This window comes from Hemibagrus wyckioides, linkage group LG25 (genome assembly GCF_019097595.1).
Source record: "Hemibagrus wyckioides isolate EC202008001 linkage group LG25, SWU_Hwy_1.0, whole genome shotgun sequence".
Taxonomy (NCBI): Eukaryota; Metazoa; Chordata; class Actinopteri; order Siluriformes; family Bagridae; genus Hemibagrus; species Hemibagrus wyckioides.
The window spans coordinates 7802268-7821711 of NC_080734.1; the positions used below are offsets into that span (position 1 = coordinate 7802268).

At 38.6% G+C, this 19444-nt stretch overlaps 1 protein-coding gene across 1 annotated transcript in view; it reads right to left on the bottom strand.

Annotated features, from left to right (window-relative positions):
• LOC131345563 (connector enhancer of kinase suppressor of ras 3-like) overlaps positions 1–19444 on the bottom strand; it is a 47465-nt gene that overhangs the window by 13888 nt on the left and 14133 nt on the right. Inside the window, exons 2-12 of the mRNA XM_058378502.1 lie at positions 16415–16578; positions 8876–9078; positions 8209–8296; positions 7067–7108; positions 5148–5267; positions 4983–5042; positions 4821–4889; positions 3949–4095; positions 1514–1632; positions 1012–1205; positions 235–312 (exon numbers count right to left, since the gene is read on the bottom strand). Coding sequence (XP_058234485.1) covers positions 235–312; positions 1012–1205; positions 1514–1632; positions 3949–4095; positions 4821–4889; positions 4983–5042; positions 5148–5267; positions 7067–7108; positions 8209–8296; positions 8876–9078; positions 16415–16578 — 1284 coding nt within the window. The remainder of the gene's footprint in view (positions 1–234; positions 313–1011; positions 1206–1513; positions 1633–3948; positions 4096–4820; positions 4890–4982; positions 5043–5147; positions 5268–7066; positions 7109–8208; positions 8297–8875; positions 9079–16414; positions 16579–19444) is intronic.

Genomic DNA, 19444 nt, shown 5'->3' on the forward strand with positions numbered 1-19444 from the left:
TTGGACATTGTTAGCTTTAATGGTGCAGTATGGAAAGTGTTTCTAGATCTCAATCAATTATACACAGTAATATTTTCCAAAATGTATAACATCCACCTGCTTAGACTCACGTAGACTGGATTTGACCTGAGTTTCATGTTGCTTCGGGTGAAAGTATTTTTTCCAAATGATTTCATGGAGAAATGGAGGGTAGGTGCTCCGTGTAGAAGAGCGCTGTGTGCTGTTTGCTCTTACCTTTCCTTCCTAAAGCCCAGGGGGAATCAGACAGGCCCACGCACGTGTCTGCAGGCATAGACACGGGTCGCGGCTTCCCTGCAGCACACACATACACACACACATACACACACACACACACACACAGCTCTAATTAGACCCGATTAGTACTTTTGCAAACACATAAATCTCACAATGTTATCACTGTGCTGATATCAGGCCCACTTTTCCAAGCACATTAAGACACAAGCAAACGCTTTCAGCAGTCACGTTATCATGTAAGCTTGATATTTAATGAGAAAATGCGCTAGCACCTGGCATATTTTTTGTGTTTGCCTTCTGTTTGAATACATTAGACTATTAGACCATTAATAAAAGTCAAATTTATTTGTAAAATTGATTTTTAACAGCTTGCTCCGAAAAGGTGTGTGAAAATGAGTAAAATGCAGAAAAAAGAAACAAATAAGCAAAAAAAAATCTTACATATAAATACATTTTTGTACACAATGTAAAGATAATTAATAATAATGTAAAGATAATTAATAAAAAAATATATATTAATAATAATGAGTAAATGAATTAATTAATTCTTTTCAATGAGTATATAAAAACCAAACAAAGCACTTAAATAAATAATTTATATCCCTTTATTATTATTATTATTATTATTATTATTAATTAAGGCATATGGTATTTACAGTAGAGGAAGGTATGGCGTACATGTTATATTGGGCTAAGGTATATGTTAGTTACAGGACATTAAAGCTGAACAGGTGTTCATGTGTTTGTGGCTCTGACCTCTGGAGGGCGTGCGCTGGCGGAGTTGGGCCTGTGGGATGACGGGCTCTGGAGGAGAGATGCAGACGTTGGGTTTGCTGACGTAGTCTATGAGATTAGAGCGTCGTCTAGCAGCTCGGTCCAGAGACGAGTTCGGGGATTCGGGAGCTTTTTGCCTCATTCTGACCTGTGGACATGCGCCGTCCTTCACATCCCTGTTCAGACATGATGTAATATTAGATCTGATCATTTATATCACAGCACTGTTGAAGGTGTTGATTGAAGAACTAACCTTGCTCATGGATGTTCCACAACAATAAATGTAATAGATTAAATGTATCTTGTAATTCTTTAAGAACTAAAAGATATTATTAGAATTGTCAAAGGGCTGTGGTATAAGAGGAATGAAACATTTTGGGATGTGCCGGTAAATACACATCCTAATGTAATGTAAGGTCGTGTCAGGCTGCATCACGCCACCTTGTCATCCTATAACCTATAAGTCAATCAAGCAGACACTCACCGTGGTGTGTAAGGCACAGCTGGAGGTGGAGGTAAGTACAGGTCCAAAATGGCTGGCTTCTCTTTCTTAGCCAAGCTTTCTACATTGGACGAGTGAGCAGTATGACCAGGAGGAGCACTCTACAATTAACACAAAACATAAATTAGACTCATTAAGAGCTCTTTCAGTGCTGTTTCAGCTTAAAAGCTTTCTTCCATTCTACTCTAAATTTAGTCGATCAGTCAGGACATGTTTGCTATCCAAAGTTTCTAATAAAGCTTATAGCTGCAAGGCTTCATGTAATTGAACCATTGTGTAAACCATTACACACTTATTTGCTTTGGCAGTGATGCCAAACAATAGAACAGAATATTCTGAATATTAAAGATATTATTGCTATAAATGGATTAGGAGCACAGTGTGTTGTGGTATAAGAGGAATAAAAATTCTTTTATACTCCAGTGGGATTTGTATCATGGAAATAATGAATTCTGGGATGGTATCAGGAATTCTGCTGACATCAGGCCACATCACACCACCTTGTTGTTTGATTATTTTCCTGTAACACTGAACCCTGCCCTGTGATATTGGTTTACTGGGAGATGACAATAGTGTTTGTCATCCAGTGCCATCCATGTTTGTGTGGAGGCAGCATGGAGAAATTAAGAGTGTGTGTGTGTGTGTTTGGATATTCTGAGAATCTTGTTTCTCAGTACAATTTTATCCCCTCATCAGATGTGTCCTATCCGCACCTCTGATTAACAAATACATCAACAACTCACTCTTTCCAAACCTAAAACAGAAATGCTTGTGATAAAAACCCATATTAAACTTAAATGGGATGTGATGCACAGTGTGACCTTTCAAAAAAAGGCGCGTGAGGAGCGAAGTGCGTATAGAAAGCACTAAAGCCAGCTTAACAAAATCAATAGACTCCTGACATTTAGAGCCGAAACTTAATCAGGGATAAACACACATCCTGAAGTGTAGGAACCCGCCATCACTCCAACACACACTCCCATTGTGCACGCACATCGTGAGTCATGTGTAAAGTGGGTTTGTGTGTGTGTGTGTGAGACAAGGAGACTGTATGAGGGCGAGTTCATGGTGTTAAGGGTCTCATTGTCTTCTGTGTGGCATGTAGAAAGCCCCTAGTTAGCATCTATCCTGGGTGGTAAAGGGGATTTCTGTTCTCGTGCCAAATCAAAACAATGACATGACAGCCACAAAATGTGTGTATCAATACATCACAGGATGAAAGACTTTCAAATATAGTGCAGACTAATTCCCTAAGGCGTGTGTGTGTGTGTGTGTGTATCAAATCACATGGAATACACATGGATATTTGATTCAGCAATTCCTACCCTATGTCATGTAGTGTAAGGATTGGAGCCATCAGAGGCTGCTTGTGGTTTATAATTTTCACACAAAATGTATTTAATGGTTTTTTTTTTTTTCAAATTAGCATTCGTTCCTGTAGAGGTTATCCTGTTGCACCATCAATGACGTGAAGTACCTCACAATGACCTGGCACTTTAGGTTCCTTTTGTTAGGAAAAGGGAACTATTTAAAGCATTTACAGATACTGTTTCTTAGTTAAACTTTAATTCGAAGTCTAATGTGACCAGACTCTTAAACCCGTGTATGACCTCGCAAGCAGTAAAGTGACAAGTTGAGCCTTCACTGTCTTACAAGAATAGAAAAATTCACAATGTAAATGATAAAATTTTAATCTGTACCTAATGAGCAAGCCAGGGGCAACAGTGGCAAGGGAAACTCCCTGAGACGATATGAGGAAGAAACTACTTGAGTTAGATAATGAGTTGTTATAATGCACTCCAGTAAATTTCCCACACAAATCCAACCGCAATGATAACCTGATATTCCGCGCAGGTATTTGCTACTCTCGCGTCTAACTTCCTACTTGGGTTTAGTTCCATTTAGTTGTTTTTTTAAAACCAATGAAAAACATGTCTTGTTTCCTTGTCTTTACTGTAATATTAAAACACAATGAACAACAGCAATGAGGTGAAATGTATAAATTTATACAGTTTAACTGCCGATTGTCAGTTATCGAAACAGCTAAGCAAGACACGCCCACAAGAGACGACAATAACATTCAGTACTCCGGGTACAAGGGTAAAGCAGCAGACACTGTAGACATGCTGTACATTGGAGTGGAATGCTCAGCATCCTGTAAACTAACCTGGCAACCCGGAGGAAACCCACATGGAGTTTAGGATTGAATCAGAGATCCTTATTTAAATAAATAAATAAATAAATAAATAAATAAATAAATAAATAAACAAACCATGCCGAGTATTACATTTCAGGTGCAAGATCTATTTAAAATCAACATCACAAACTCTCTTTAATGTATAACACACCAGTAGACTGGACTGGGAAATATAAAACTCTAACCTATAACTGGTCCAGATATGATTAGTAATACTGACCTGCACAGCCGGAGGTTTCCAGCGCAGGTTCTTCAGTGGAGCGGGAGTGAAGTTTCCCGTTCCCGAAGGCCTCTTCTTCAGCGTAAGCACCACACTATGGGGATTCTCCTTCATTTTAGAAACGAGGTTCTTCAGATGCCAGCCCACCTGAAATACACCACAAAACCTGCTGAGTCTCACAGAATAACAACAAAAACCAGAGCTATTCATTCATCAACTTTTTAACTGAGAAGCTGGACTGGTGCAGACCATCAATATGAAACAGTAGGGGTTTTATTTTTTTTCTCATTCATATCCGGTGTGACAAAATATTAAGTGAACTTAATATTGTTGGATCCAGAAGATTTGTTTTCTTTAGGTTTTTAGAGCTACAAGGCTAACATGGCTTACAAATAAAGGAAGTCGTTCAATATTTCAAGCAGATTTGCTTATTGAGTTTTTGATATAACAGAGCAGAGGACACAATGGATAAATGGTTAGCACAGTTGCTTTGCACCTTTGCCTTGCAGTAAGGGTTCCTGCTTTGACCCTGTGTGTGCAGAGTTTTGTTCTTTCTACAACTAAGCAATTTGTGGCCTTGCTCAAGGGCCCAGTCGTGGCAGCTTGGTGGACCTGGGATTCAAACTCACAACCTTCCAGTCAGTAGGCCAACACCTTAATCACTAAGCTACTACTTCCCCATATGGGAACTTCATGTGGGGAAAACAATATAGTGTACACTAATTTTAAACCAACCGGTTCCTTTAACTGCACTTTGATAAAACAATAGTGATAAAACAGAAATTCACAGAATTATCTTATCAGTTCCAAGCACTACACTTTTTCTTTCTTCCTCTTTTGTTTATCAGCATGAGAACGTCCGAGGGACTGACCACTGTCTGCCGGTTGACCTGCACCACTTCGTCTCCGGCGTGGATGTGCTGAGTTCTGTCTGCTGGAGACTGCATAGAGAGAACCAGGCTTGAGATAAGATTCAGATGCAGATGGATGACAGTAAAAAAGGCTCCAATGTAAAGGATCGACATGTCACTTACATTTTCTGTGGTTCCCGTGATCACATGCAGCCCGTCGTATGTGGACTTGATGTACATTCCCTTATAGAAAAAACCACAATTAATCCATTAAACTGCTGGAGCAATAAGAGCAATGCTCTCTGTAATATCTGTAACATATGGAATATGTGGGTTGTGTTAGCTTACTAGTCCCTCTTCAGGTTTGACATCAGTGATGTGAACCTCCTCCAGACAGGTAGTGCGGCTCTTCAAGGGGTCAAAGGTCGTCCTCCTGGTCGCCTCACAGACTCCGGTTAAAACACGAGCCTGAGAGAAACAGCCTTCTTTATAATCAACCAGAAAATATGGATAAATACAAGCCTGCTCCATAACACAGATTACAGAAGTTACAGAAGTACTCTTAACCATCTTCACCATGATTACAAGAAGATTCTTGTTCTCCACGTTACAAGTAGAAATGTTCTGTTAGTTCAGTGATCAGGATTTATGTCACAATGGTGATGTTTCAAAACCTTGCAGAAGCCATAAAAATTGATGTTACTTCAGTGTAACTTTAGTTATTTTCCAACACATCTAAAATAGATTTGTTTTCAATGTCTTAAGCTTGATAAAGACTTTATAACCGGACTGCTATGTGCTAGCTAGCTATTTAGTTGGCCTCAGTCATTAGCTTGCTTAGTATATTAGTGGAAAAGGGTGAGGAAGGTAATGACAGTAGAGAATGGTGTGATTTGGCCTAACACAAACCAGACTTAGAGTGTTAGATACAGATTACAGAGATTACAGTCCCCCCAGGCTTCCTCATTAGAGATAAATATAAATATTAATTTAAATATAAATCTAATAGTAAACCTTGGAATTTTTGTTCTATTTTTTTTTCATGAGACAATGTCCATTGTTTAAAGTGCTGAATTCAACTGAATTGTGTTGAATTATTTGTTTCTGTTTATTGGTATGAAAACATTAGGCAGTCAAAAATCATCAATCAAGGATGTGACATGTAATTATGTTTTAAATCTAATACAAAAACCTTTACAACGGAGACACATCTGTGGCTTGGCCATGAGAGTAAGAGTGGGGAAAAGTGGGGTGGGAATCACACTGCCCCTTTGTTTGGGGTAGGCGCAGAAAATTTTGGGTTAGTTTAAAATTCCTTGCATAGCAAAATCTTTATTTATAGAAAATAATCTGAATGAAGTCTAATAAATTTCTGCAAACTTGCAGAAATTGCAAACAGTATCTCAGAATGTATCTTTTCCATTGCCTGAATTTATTATAATCTCCATTCAAGAAATTTGTGTGAATTTTGATAAGGCCTGACCTGGCAACCCCGTTTAATGATATCAACTCTTCTGTGTGATTCTTGTTGTGAACAGGAAAAATACCTGAGGTACTGAACACAGCTGAACAAACTTCAAGCACTCAAAACAAGCTGCTAGACTGCATGCTGTACATTATGGACTTCCTCTGTTATGGCTGTTTTTCTCAAATAATTCACTAGACACAAGCCTATAGCATAAACCAAGTGTGATAGGTTCTCAACCTAATTTTGTTTGATGTCATTAGCAATGTTCTCCTGCACAACCCAAATCTCTGGTCACGAGCCACTGCTGAGACGCATTGTTACGGGAAGCTGACATTGCTTTGTTTGACTCCATGGGACACTGCCGCTAGGGTTCGTCCGAACAATGGTCTGCAATTCTCCACCTTTCTGGATCTATTTAAACACGCACAATCAGTCAGACGTGTAAAAATTTTGTGGACCTGGAATCCCTGGAATTTCGGGGTGGGATCAAAGGTTATCTACGGTGGGAACCACAAACTCAATCCGAATCGTGAGTTGGGGACTAAATCTGAATCGAGGACGTGAGGGACTTCAGAGGCTGCGTTATATAACACAGGATACTCAGGCACAAGCCAGAGGAAAACATCCTACTGCTCTGCTGATTAAACAATAGAGCCGGACACACCTTCCTGTTCGGCTTCACCTTTTCAAGAACAGAGGATGATTCTTTTAATATGGATCCGTTATGATTTATTCAGTATACGCTATGGATGTGATGGATACAGATTACTGAAAATCCCTTTAAAAAAAAGAGACTCACCACTTCCAGTATCTTCTCTTCCATTTCATACACAGCACAGTCCTGCAATTAAAGACAGAATACGTAATGAGACTCCACATCGCTGCATCTTTTCCACAGGAAGGAAATGAGGAACGATAAACACAGTCGAATCATCAGAAGCAAACAAACAGATATCAGCATCTTTCATGCGCATTTAAAGGTGGAATAGCTGATTTTTCCTTACTGTTCCTACTATTCATTTTACAGACCACTTAAGATCCTGGTGGTGGAGCTTCATGAACATGAGCAGGAATTATTCAATTGTTGAATCTACCATTAGAAACATAATCTGTAAAAAAAAAAAAAAAAAAAGCTAATCATACCTACTGCACCTTTAAATCTTTATGGCGTGTCTTAATATTGAATCATTAGGTACAATTAGGCGGCATTATAAATGTTACTTATACTAGAGGTCAGCTTGCATTGTTTGGAAAACAGTAGTCCAGGATAGTTGCAGGGAAGACTCAGAGGGAAACTTTTAGAATATTGACTAGTTCATCGAGTGGTTCATGAAGTATTGCTCTTAACTTGCTCTCTAAATTGTGTCTTCTGTGCTCTAATAGGCTGGTAATCCTGTGTTAAAAGATTTGTTAAATATACTGTAAAACTACACGGCAAAAAGTTTGTGGGCACCTGATCATCACACCCCAATATGTGCATTTTGAAAATCCCATTCCATGTTCATCCTCCTGTGCTTTTAATAACCTCCACAGTTCTGGAAAGACTTTTTACTACTGTAGATGTTGTAGTGTGGCTGTGGAGATTCGCTCCAGCATTAGTGAGGTCATGCGCTGCTGTTGGGTGTAGAGGCCTGGGATGCAGTTGATGTTCCATTTCATCCCAAAAGTGTTCAGTGGGGTTGTGGACAAGCCTCTGAACAGGCTACTTGAGTTCTTCCACTCTAACCATGGCAAACTATGTATTTATGGACCTCACTGTGTAAATTGCAGTGAAGGTGCTACAGCAGACTAATAAATCTTATGTAACTGTGCGATTCCAGCATTGTGGAAGGATAACATATGCACGTGATTATCTACAAACCTTTAGCCAAATTGTTGTTACAGAGTGTTTGAGATATCCTCATGTATACAGTATGTATTGAGAGAGTTCAGGCTGCAGACCTTCTGCACAGTGGTGGTGAGCTCCAAGCACAGCTGGATGATCCTGTTCTTGATGGAGTTGAAGTCACTGATGCCTGTCAGAGGTGTCCTGACAGAGGAGAATACATACAAGGTTTAATCAGTACAGAGGAGGAACATTCCTGTTTTAGCTTCAGCTTATGGAATGCGTCGTCTCAAGTCTGAGCAAGCAGCATTAGAGTCTGTATTGGAATAATCTTTATAACAGAATATCAGGATTATGTTAAGGACAGCAAAGGAGGATCTCTCCCTGTCTGTCTTAGTAAAGGAGGGGTGGCCTCTTTTACTGTTTATCTTAGTGGACAAGGTGAGGCCTTTCTGGCTGTCTTTCTTAGTAAAGGAGGTGTGGCCTCTGTTCCTGTCTGTCTTAGTAAAGGAGGCGTGGCCTCTGTTCTGTTAGTTTTAGTAAAGGAGGCGTGGCCTCTGTTTCTGTCTGTCTTAGTAAAAGAGGGGTGGCCTCTCTCCCTGTCTGTCTTAGTAAAGGAGGTGTGGCCTCTCTCCCTGTCTGTCTTAGTAAAGGAGGTGTGGCCTCTCTCCTTGTCTGTCTTAGTAAAGGAAGCGTGGCCTCTTTTACTGTTTATCTTAGTGGACGAGGTGAGGCCTCTGTTCCTGTGAAAATCATAAAAATCAACATGTATTTCTCATGTACCTGTCCAGCCAGGCCAGCATACACTTGGCTGCTCCTATAAGCTCCACCACTGCTGTCAGGAACTCGTTGGGTGGTTTGTTTGAAGTACTGCTGTCATGTGACGGGCTTCTCCTCCTCTCTGAAGCGCAGTTCTGCAGGTTATTAGAAGCAGCTCTCATCCGGCCAACTAAGGTCTTCAGATTTTCAGTCTCAATGCCATAGTTCTATAAAGAGTGCATCCATTCTTACAATAAGATCAAACAAATTATGACTAATAATTACATAATCTCCTCACTATCACATACCGGACTTATCAGTGTCTGAAACCTTTGAAATGAAATTCCTTTGGGCACTCAAGTGCACATTAGCAGACTAAAGCAAACACGGTGGCTGGTTAATAATGCTCTGAGACAGAGTCAAGAACGGGTCATTCACATGACCTTCAACCTAAAAACTCAACCAGCTCAAATCACATGATTTAAAATATGTCTCTACTTGAACTATGTGATGGACTTTGAAACTGTAGCAAGAATGCATTATGTTTGCTCACTGTGTTTTATTACTATATCAAGCAGCAATAATGAAAGAAATAACACTTTAGAGAGTTTAGGAATGTTATGAAAAGCTAATTTACAATATTTTGGTTCAAGTCATGATCAGAAGCAAAAATGGAACATGGAACAGCTGTTCAGTACAATACCACTGATATAATCTGAGCCCGGCTTCTTGCGTGTGAATTTCCAGTCAGCATTTTCATGATAAGCAATTTCAAATGAAATCTACTGTATCTCAATTGTTCAGTCATGAACAGGCAACAAACATGGATCTATTCAGAGTAATTCATGCTGACTGATTCATGCCTCACACTAATGAATGTATAACCAACAAAAAAGGACCATTTTAAATATCAGTGTGTCCTCAGCATGCCAGGAATTTCAGTGTTGATAAACAGCAGCAACCAAATCAGCATCTGGCAGAAAACAGCAAAACAACAACCTTGGCTGTAATACTGAAGGAATTCAGAGTAAAGTAAACAAGGACTGAATACGGTCAGCACAGAAGGTATGCCCGAGATTTAATCCATGGAACCATGGAATTTCCTTCAGGATCGATCTATCTATCTATCTATCTATCTATCTATCTATCTATCTATCTATCTATCTATCTATCTATCTATCTATCTATCTATCTATCTATCTATCTATCTATCTATCTATCTATCTAATGAAATGAGAGTCTATGTATGTTAAGTAGAAAGAGATTTGCGGACATTTAATTATGTACAGTGATTTCTTTTTAAAGATGGCTTTCGTCTCTTTTAACTGTTCCATCGTGAAGCTTGTTATTACTGTAAATATTCAAGTGTGTAATTAGGAAGCCGAGCAAAGAGTATAATAAACTTCTTCACTACTGGACTACTTGTCTTCAGGTGAAACTGGATATTAGTTTCTAAACACAAACAATAATTTATTACATTTGATATTCTTTGACACTTTATCACATCAGTGTCATCAGTAGACATCGGTTTGTTCATCCTTTAGCGCTCACATCTCCTTCCCTATTAATCTGAATCAGCTCTTTTTCACCAGTCACATTTTGCTTGCGTTATTCTGACCGCTGCTTTACGTCGCTGCAAAAATAGAGATGATTATTGACTTCAGAAGGACCTTGTTTCTTGGTGCACACAATGCAAAGGATGTCACCTGGACCTTCAAGACTATCTTCTTTTCCAAGAAGTAGCAGCAGCATCATTTCCTGCAGAGAGGCAAGAGATCAAATGTGTCCTCTAAGTTATAGTAGCACTATATTTTACAGACAATGTCTGGGAGGGAAACGGCAATATATCAGGAACATAAGACCCATCCAGTGTAGAATATAACTGAGGTCACTCTTTCCTCCATCCAGGACTGCACAATGTTTCTGCTGAACTTTTGCACATTATGAAACCAAGTTTATCCTAATGATGCTCTTGTCCCATTCACTATGTGCTGTATTATAAAGCATCTTAGCTCCATGTAATCCTATCTATTGTGAGTTGTTTTTTTTGCACCATGCTCCTTCCAGAACAATATCTGATGCACACAGTATAATAACGTCCTGAAAGCGTACATACATCATGGAGGGAATATGATGAGTGAGCTGTTTGTTCAAGATTTATAGACAGTCCTTTATTCCGACGTTTATTTCATCGAGCTGCTCTTGAAACGTTATCTGCAATAAAATTCGATCTGTATGCCGTAATTGACGGTGTAATGCTTTAAAGCTGAATTCATTTCGAAGCTCAACATTTATTATTCATCATTTGATTTTTACATTAATACAAAGCTGTGTCCTGATACATGGGAAAGACAAACATGCACAGGTTAAACTGCTGTATTTTAATTAAGCAGTAGTTGATAAATAATAGAAATCAATTTAAAAATGTATAGAAAACTGAAATTTATTTCCTAGTTGCACAAACATGAATTTACATGATTTGATCATGATTATTGTTTATATGCGGGTTACATTTCTGGTTAACTCATCAGTTCAGCTTTAGCGAAACTTTTATACAGAACAAAAGAATAATATCTCTGCACAGAAAGGTTTATCAGCGTCTGAGTGAATGAACTGACAGATGTGTAGATCTGAGAATGAGTCTCTCAACACACTGTCAGAAGACAGAAAAGAGATTTCTGCTCCGTCTGGCTGCTGTAATCACTGTTTGGGGAAAGGCACACACACACACACACAAACAAACATTTACATTTATGGCATTTGACATCCTTATCCAGAGCGAGTGCTTTGAAGTGTCACGAAGAGGACTCATGAGGATGAACAAGAGAGTCTGTGTGTCAGATGAGGACTAATTAGACTGATCTAGAGGCATGGAGCTCCTCAGTTATGGCCACAAGTTTCTATACTTTCACGTTTCTTGCAGTTTCTATAGAATGGGCCACTTTGAAGCCAGAGATTTTAGGATCCTAAGGTTGTTTGGGGTGAGATAGTGAGACAGCTGATTGTCGACAGTGCAGTCAATTGATGTCTGAAGTATCTAGTCTGGGTTTCCTCATAATGGGAATAACACATACACACACACACTGCAAGCCAAAGTGATGGTCGAAGTTAGAAGACAAAGTAAGTGGTTGGCAGTTTAACATTTATGTACAGTAGGTAATAAATAACATTCTTTTTGTTTACTTCCTGTTGTCCTTACTCTGTTTACTGGCTAATACTCTCTGCTGGCTGCCGTTACCTGTGTAGAGTTTCACATGTTTTCCCTATGTCAGGTTCCCCACACAAAGATGCTGGTAGATGGAGTGGCTAACAAGTGACAAACATGCCTCTGGGATTAAAAGAGCGTGAGTTGGGTGTCCTGCAATAGAGTGACGTTCTATCCTAGGTGTTTTCCAGCCTAGTGCCCAAGATTAAGTGATTACTGAAGAAGAATGAATGTAGAAATGACCGAATAAATTTAGTAACTGATTCTCATTTACAGGACATAGCTCAAAACTAGGACATAGCATGGATTTACCCCTAAAATATCCTATAGATGCCAAGTCTGAGCACAAAGACAAAGCTGACTTAATTGCTTTGTTTCCCTGCTTCTCAAGAACTGCCTAAATAAAAAGAAACAAACAAAAAAAAAAAAGAAAAGGCAAAGAGGTATAGGTCCTAATGATTCTGAAGTGCAAATGCAGCTATATTTAGGCAGTAGTTGTATAGAAACGGTGCAGTTTTCCCACTTGCACATGAGCAACAAGCAGAAAAAGTCATCTGACGCCAGCAGAAGGAAACTGCCGAAACAATGGCATGACACGCTTTCCTGCCTATGCACAGTGTGTTTGTGCCTATATATATGTGTTTGTGTGAGAGCAGGGTGGAGGTCTGCCTGACAGGTGGGTGGGTCACATCTGTTTCCTGCTCTCCAACAGTTATCTTTCAGAACGTTCCTCCACCTCGTTCCCGTCCCTGTTCTAGCCGGAGTGTGCAATCTCTATTTCAGCTCCATATGTAGTGCTATCAGCTCATTTCCTTCAGTCTCATGGACACTTACTGACCTATTGGAAATGGTTATTCATGTGATGAACACTGCTGTCAAGGCAACTGATGACTTCACTACACTGGTACAACAATGTCAGTTTAATTGTTAGAGTCCACACTAGAATACGCACATTACTCCATCGCCATGTTCAAAAGTCTGATGTCTCACGTTCTGCGCTGTTCTTTTTTACACACTATACACAACACAACATGATACAGGTCAGTCTGGCAAACAAAATTTAATCAGCACAAATGCCAAGGAATTATGACAATCATTGAATTGTGGTCCTTGGTGCAGCGGGAGTCCCCTAGTTATCTTCAAAATCAGACCAATGGGGATATATTCTGTCCAACATTAGGAAATGTGGTCAGTAAGCCATAACTACTGGAAATAATCAGTAACAACTACTGATTTAAAGTCATAAGCTTTGATGAAGTTTTGAAGTCAAAACTACTAATGACAGAAAGGCATAACCACTGGTTTGACATCATAACTATTTGTTTTAAGTCAACACTACGTACTTAAAGACACAGCCTCTGATTTAGAGTCAAAACTACTGGTTTAAAGTCATAGCTGTTGGTTTAAAGTCATAACCAGAGATGACAGAAACACATAACTAATGATTTATCGTCATAACTTTTGGTTTAAAGTCATAATTATTGGTTTAATGTCATATCTACTGGTTTAAAGTTATTACAATTGGTTTAAAATCACAACTACTGATTACTGAGTTAAAACTACTGATTTAAAGTCATAACTACAATAGAGGAACATTAGCCATCTAGTCTAACCTCATTAATCTGCCTAGACACTGAGAGCAAAATGGGCTTTATTCCCAGTTTAAGTAACTGCTCCCAGAAATTCCTACCCACAAGCCAGTTCTACCTCATCACAGCACAACTACCAACCTGGAGCCAACCTGAGAAGACGAATATTTTTTTGTGAACCATCACCGACATGCTGGACCTGCCCAGAGGATATTCTGTCATATACTGTACACATGAGTTAACAGAAATCCTTACATTATTCTGATTGAGAAGAGAGAGATGAGCACTGTCCTTCCCACATAATTGACAAATTTTTTGATATTTATTTAAAATTGTCCGCCAGTAATAGAGGCCAGCCTACAATTTTATCCTGAATAATAAAACCAATGAAATACTAGAGCACCTGGGGATTTTTTTTTATAGATCCTGGGTTAATATAGTCTGGACAAAAGGCATGTGGTCACTCTAATCCTGTCTATTTGCTTAAATATTATTATTATAAATAATAATATTTTATTATTATTATTTATTATTATTTATTATTTATTATTTAATTATTGTAAATATTTGAATTAGTAACCGGTTTATAATTATGATCTGATATTGATTTCAGTATACAGTGGAAACACTGTATGGCATATGGATTTAATTCGTTCTGGAAGTGAGTTTTTAAGGCAAAATGCGAAATTAATTTTCTCATAAGAAATAATGTAAATGCAGATAATCCGTTCCAGCCACCCAAAAATATTACCAATATTACCAATACGAAGCGTATATAAACTGTATGACTGCTTACAAAGAACTGACCCAAGCCAAGCATCCCATGAACGGCTCCCGGACGTATGCACAACTTAGCCAGCGTTTGGTTCATTCGTATTACAAAAATGCTTCGTATACTGATGCAAATTTCTTGCAAAATTTCAATTCTTAATTCGTAATGAAAGGGCATTCATATGCCGAGGTTCCACTGTAATTCAAATACTGCACTTTTTCCATTATAGCAAGTCTTGTGTCAAACCTACACTTACTACACATATAAAGCAATGTCAATATCAATTCATATCAATTACAAGAATATCAACTACACAGAGTGCACATGGTTTAAATAAAGCAGTAAAAAAAAACTTCACATGGTCGATGTGAGTCATTTTCCATAAATCCTGAACCTCTAGAAAGCAACAGAGCTCCAGTAAACTAGAGAGAACGAGTGTGCTGAGTGGAAGATGTGTCAGGGAAATCCCTTCTTTCCTGTCAACCTTCTCCACCTACCAATTAGACCCCACAGCTGGCACAGAGCTCACTTTAACAGTCAGAAAACAGTGTTTGTGTTTATGTTTCAGGCTGCCGTGCTTCTAATTCAGCCACAGTGCCGCACATTAGTCTATATTTTAGTCGCTAATGCTGTAAAAGTACCTTAATTACGAGGTGTTCAACTCCACAAAGCTTTCCTTCTCCTACAAATATACTGGAGACTGTATAGTATAAAGACCTGATGTGAACACGGCGTGTTACAGGCACCACTAGATAGACTCACTCTGGTTTTATCTCTCGACAGGTGTCCCTGGGTCAATAAGGGTGGAGCTGACATTACATTTGGTCAGCCATGTGTAAACTTGATCACATGGCACCATCACAAGTCTTTCATTTGGCTCCTCTGTTTTGATGAGAATACTGCTTGTTAGCTAAGCTAGCTAGTAAAATAGCTTAGATTAAACAGTTTGCTAGCAAGCTCAGCTCCTGGTTTTAATTACAAAAGACAATATAGTTTATCTTAAGATACTTAGCTTGCTAGTGGACTTGGCTCATGGATTTATTTATGCAATAAAAGAATTTAGTTAGTTTGCTAGCAAAATATTAGTTTTATTTATGCAGCCTATTTAATGTTAGTTACAACTTGCAAGTTAATCAGGATACTGCTTTTAATTACACATTAAGTTAGTTTATCTAACATTAGCAATAGCCTACTATTTAACTTCGATGTTTTTATTGCACAGTATATTACTTCACCTAACATTAGCGATTATCTAGTTTTTAACTGCACAATAAATTAGTTTACCTAATATTAGTCAGCTAAGTTGTTTGGTTATCTAACACTGATTAAGTGTATCTAACATTAGATATCGCTTGCTAATCACCCTGGCTAAAATGTTTAATTACACAGTAAATTAGTTCATTTAACATTAGCAATCAGTTCATAAACAGAGCTAGTTTTTTAGACAAAAATGTGTACCTCATTTCTCTCTCATAAGAAGTTTGGATAACTAATGATAACTAGGATAACTGGTGTTAACCTTCTAACAATAGCTAGCCAAATTTGTTTAGAAGCTAGTTAATGTTAGATAAACAATGGATACTTTTGTGTAATTAAAAATAGTATTTACTTAATTGCTTAATGGCTTAAATTTAACATAATTTGCATAAACTGTTTTAAGCTAGTTAATGAGTGATGCTAACAATTCAACTCTCAGCACTCAACCTTTATGTCCTTTACACAGCCAGTGTAAAGACGGCATAATGGTGGAAGCGAGAATAAAATGATCAAGCTCTCAATAGACGAGAAAAGACAAATGGTGAGTCTCTGAAATTTTGACGGCTAAAGTCATACCACAAGAGTTTGGGCTTTCATGTGGAATTCGCCCCTAAATGCAGTACAAACACATGACCCTGTTTAAACACTTCATCTGACAGGACAGGGGGCCCTAGCAGCATGACTGATTGACCGCACAGATCAGATTTTCCTGAGTTAAAACATGTGGTTATGATACGAACCAAAGCACAGAGAAGATCCACCGCTTCTAGGATGAGCTCCTGGTGCCCAACACGGCTAACAGAAAGCTCCTCCAGGTCCTGGTGGGAGATCTTCAACAGCTGCTGGCCATCAATCTTCTCCTTTTCAAAGCTGGTGATGTACTGCTGGAGACTGTCATCCAGTCCTGAGAGAGACAGAGAGGGAGACGTTACACAAAGAGTATCTTTCAGCGACGGCGCTAAAGGACTTGCCTATTTCGACAGCGTAAGAGTGTTAAAGCAAACACAGAGGCGATGAGTCAATAGAAGATATTTGCTTTGGAACGTTGAGCTCCTCGCTGAAATATTTTTTACCCTACTGAGAACAGCGTTGGGCTAAAATCCTTCAAAATGCAGCGGTTGACAGTTATGAGGTCATTCACTTACATAGAGAGACAGACGGAGAAGTGCAGATAAACATGAGGGTGCTAGAACTACTGCTATACACACAATATACAAGTGCTGAGAACTACAAATAAAAAATTTATCATGGAAGAAGGTTAGCTTCTTAAGAGGGTTATAATTAACACTTCTTACCAAAGAATGTCTCTGTTTTGTTGTGTCCATGTTCACCACTGGATTTCACTCCACAGTGGTGGTTAATATGAAGCTCATATGAAAGTAGACACTCTGCTTTAAGAATTTGTAGTTTTTCTGTTTTTACCCAGCCTACAAGGGCCAATACTTTCATAAAAAATTTACAAAACAATTTTTTTCACACAAATGCTTCTGTCTTTGAAGTAAATGGTGGATATCAAACCCATTTCTGCTTTCTGAGATTGCTTGTTCATAAGCATGTAATGGTGTCACACTGAAAGCCAACATCATCCTGAATAATTTTATATCAGACTTGTGACTTGTGTGATAAACAACCCTGCCAACATTTGTCTACCTAATCCTGGCTCAAAACTGCCAAGGTGCATTAAATGATGGTTAAAATCTTTCAGTCCTGGAGGTCCAGCATTGACCCAATGGACAAAATTAAATCGGGCCAACAATGGCACCAAAGATTGTCCCAACAGAATGTCTGATTTTAGCCCAATTTCAGTTTGCTATCTTGGATCAATATAAATTTTACCCAACAGGTTTACATTCACATTCCTCACAGAACTGCCTCTAATAAAGATTTGTTAATGCTACTAGGAATTATTGGTTTCTTTCCATTTATTTGTAATTCCTTTATTCGGCTTTTTACTCTACTGTTTTTAAGTGCCATCTAAATACCAAGCAGATCAGGTGAACAACAGCTTGACCGTCGCAATCTCTGGAAAAACAGGTACCACACTGTACCAAGCAGGGTACAAATGATGTTACATATTTCTTTCATATGAAGAATTACTTTTTAACTTTGTATGAAAGTATGAAATTAATTTTAATATATTTGTAAAACAACTTAAGCAGGCAGTGTAACCTCACGCTTTTGAGTGAAAAAAAAAAAAACACACTTCAGACTTTCCTTTTTGTTAACAGGGGAGGGGAGGTTTCACTACTCGTCATGCCTCACCAGCTCTGACCTAAAACAAAGCTTTACTAATTGCCTCATGGCTGAACAAAGGTTCATAAAAACGTTAAAGAAAAGGTCAGAGAATTCCAGTTTAGTCATAATCCACCTTAGCAGAAAAGTAACCACTTTGTAGAAAATAAATGAAAATTTCCCCTGGTGGAAAAGAGAAATTTCTAGAAATTTCACGTTCTCCAGAAAAAGTTTCTTGAGTTAAAAGTTCCTGATGATGTAAATTCTCTCTCTCTCTCTCTCGCTCTTTTCCAGGGAATCTTCCTTAATACGTCTTTATTCTGTCTCCTTCTCTTTCTTCTCAGCTTGTGAAAAAAAGATTGATGTGATGCTCACAGTGAGACACTTTAAATGCCCTTTTTATCGACTCTCACATCTGTTCACCGCTCTTGTTTTTGTGTGTTGGGGGAGGGGGACGGAGTAAATATTCGCTCCGTTGACCCTGAAGCTTGCGGCCAAACTCCACTTATTGGCTCCATTTATTCGGTCTAGACAGCGGCATGCACGTGGCCTGTGGTGATGCACTGAGCGAGATCTCCTCTCAGCTACTGACTGAAATAACGGTGAATGGTGGTGCAAAGTTTCACACAATGACCACAATGAACGATTAAGAGTAACAGTGTCTCTCTGCCATAATCAGGACACGTAGTTAAAGTGATCTTCCAGTTACGGGTTTTAATTCCCTCTCTTATATACTACACTGGTGAACATTCAAGCATGAACTCAAGCAGCATTTTTATACATTAAAGAAATGTTTTTATTAAAAGTCCCAAAGAATTTCGATTTGTAGCTTCTTTAATTTTGGAGCTATGAGTATAAAAGGGTTGAATATCAGCATAGCAAAAAAATTAAAAGATTCAAGAATTGTACAATTCGGCTTTATTACACACCACTAAAAATGAATGTCTAGCTTTCATTGTTATTATAAAAATCTCGCCATTAAATAGAACGGCTACTGATTTGTGATTGGATGTAGAATTTAAATGCATCAAGGAAAATACAGCATGTTTTGCTTTTTTAAATTAAAGGGGCAAAACCTCTTTACTAAAACTCATACACTGTATTGGCAAAAGTTTTGGGACATGCACATGAATGTAATATGGAGTTTGCCTGCCCTTTGCAGCTATAACAGCTTCAACTCTTCTGGAAAGGATTTCCACAAGGTTTAGGAGTGTGTTTATGGGAATTTTTGACCATTCCTCTAGAAGCACATTTGTAAGGTCAGGCACTGATGTTGGACGAGAAGGTCACAGTCTCTGCTCTAATTTATCCTAAAGGTGTTCTATCAGGTTGAGGTCAGGACTCTGTGCAGGCCAGTCAAGTCCCTCCACACCAAACTCACTCATCCATGTCTTTATGGACCTTGCATTGTGCACTGGTGTGCAGTCATGTTGGAACAGGAAGGGGCCATACCCTTGTAAACACATGCGATCTGCTCTACCCTCATGCCTGTCTTTTGCAGAGACAGTAATCCAGGGGAGAGAGATGTGGTAGCTCAG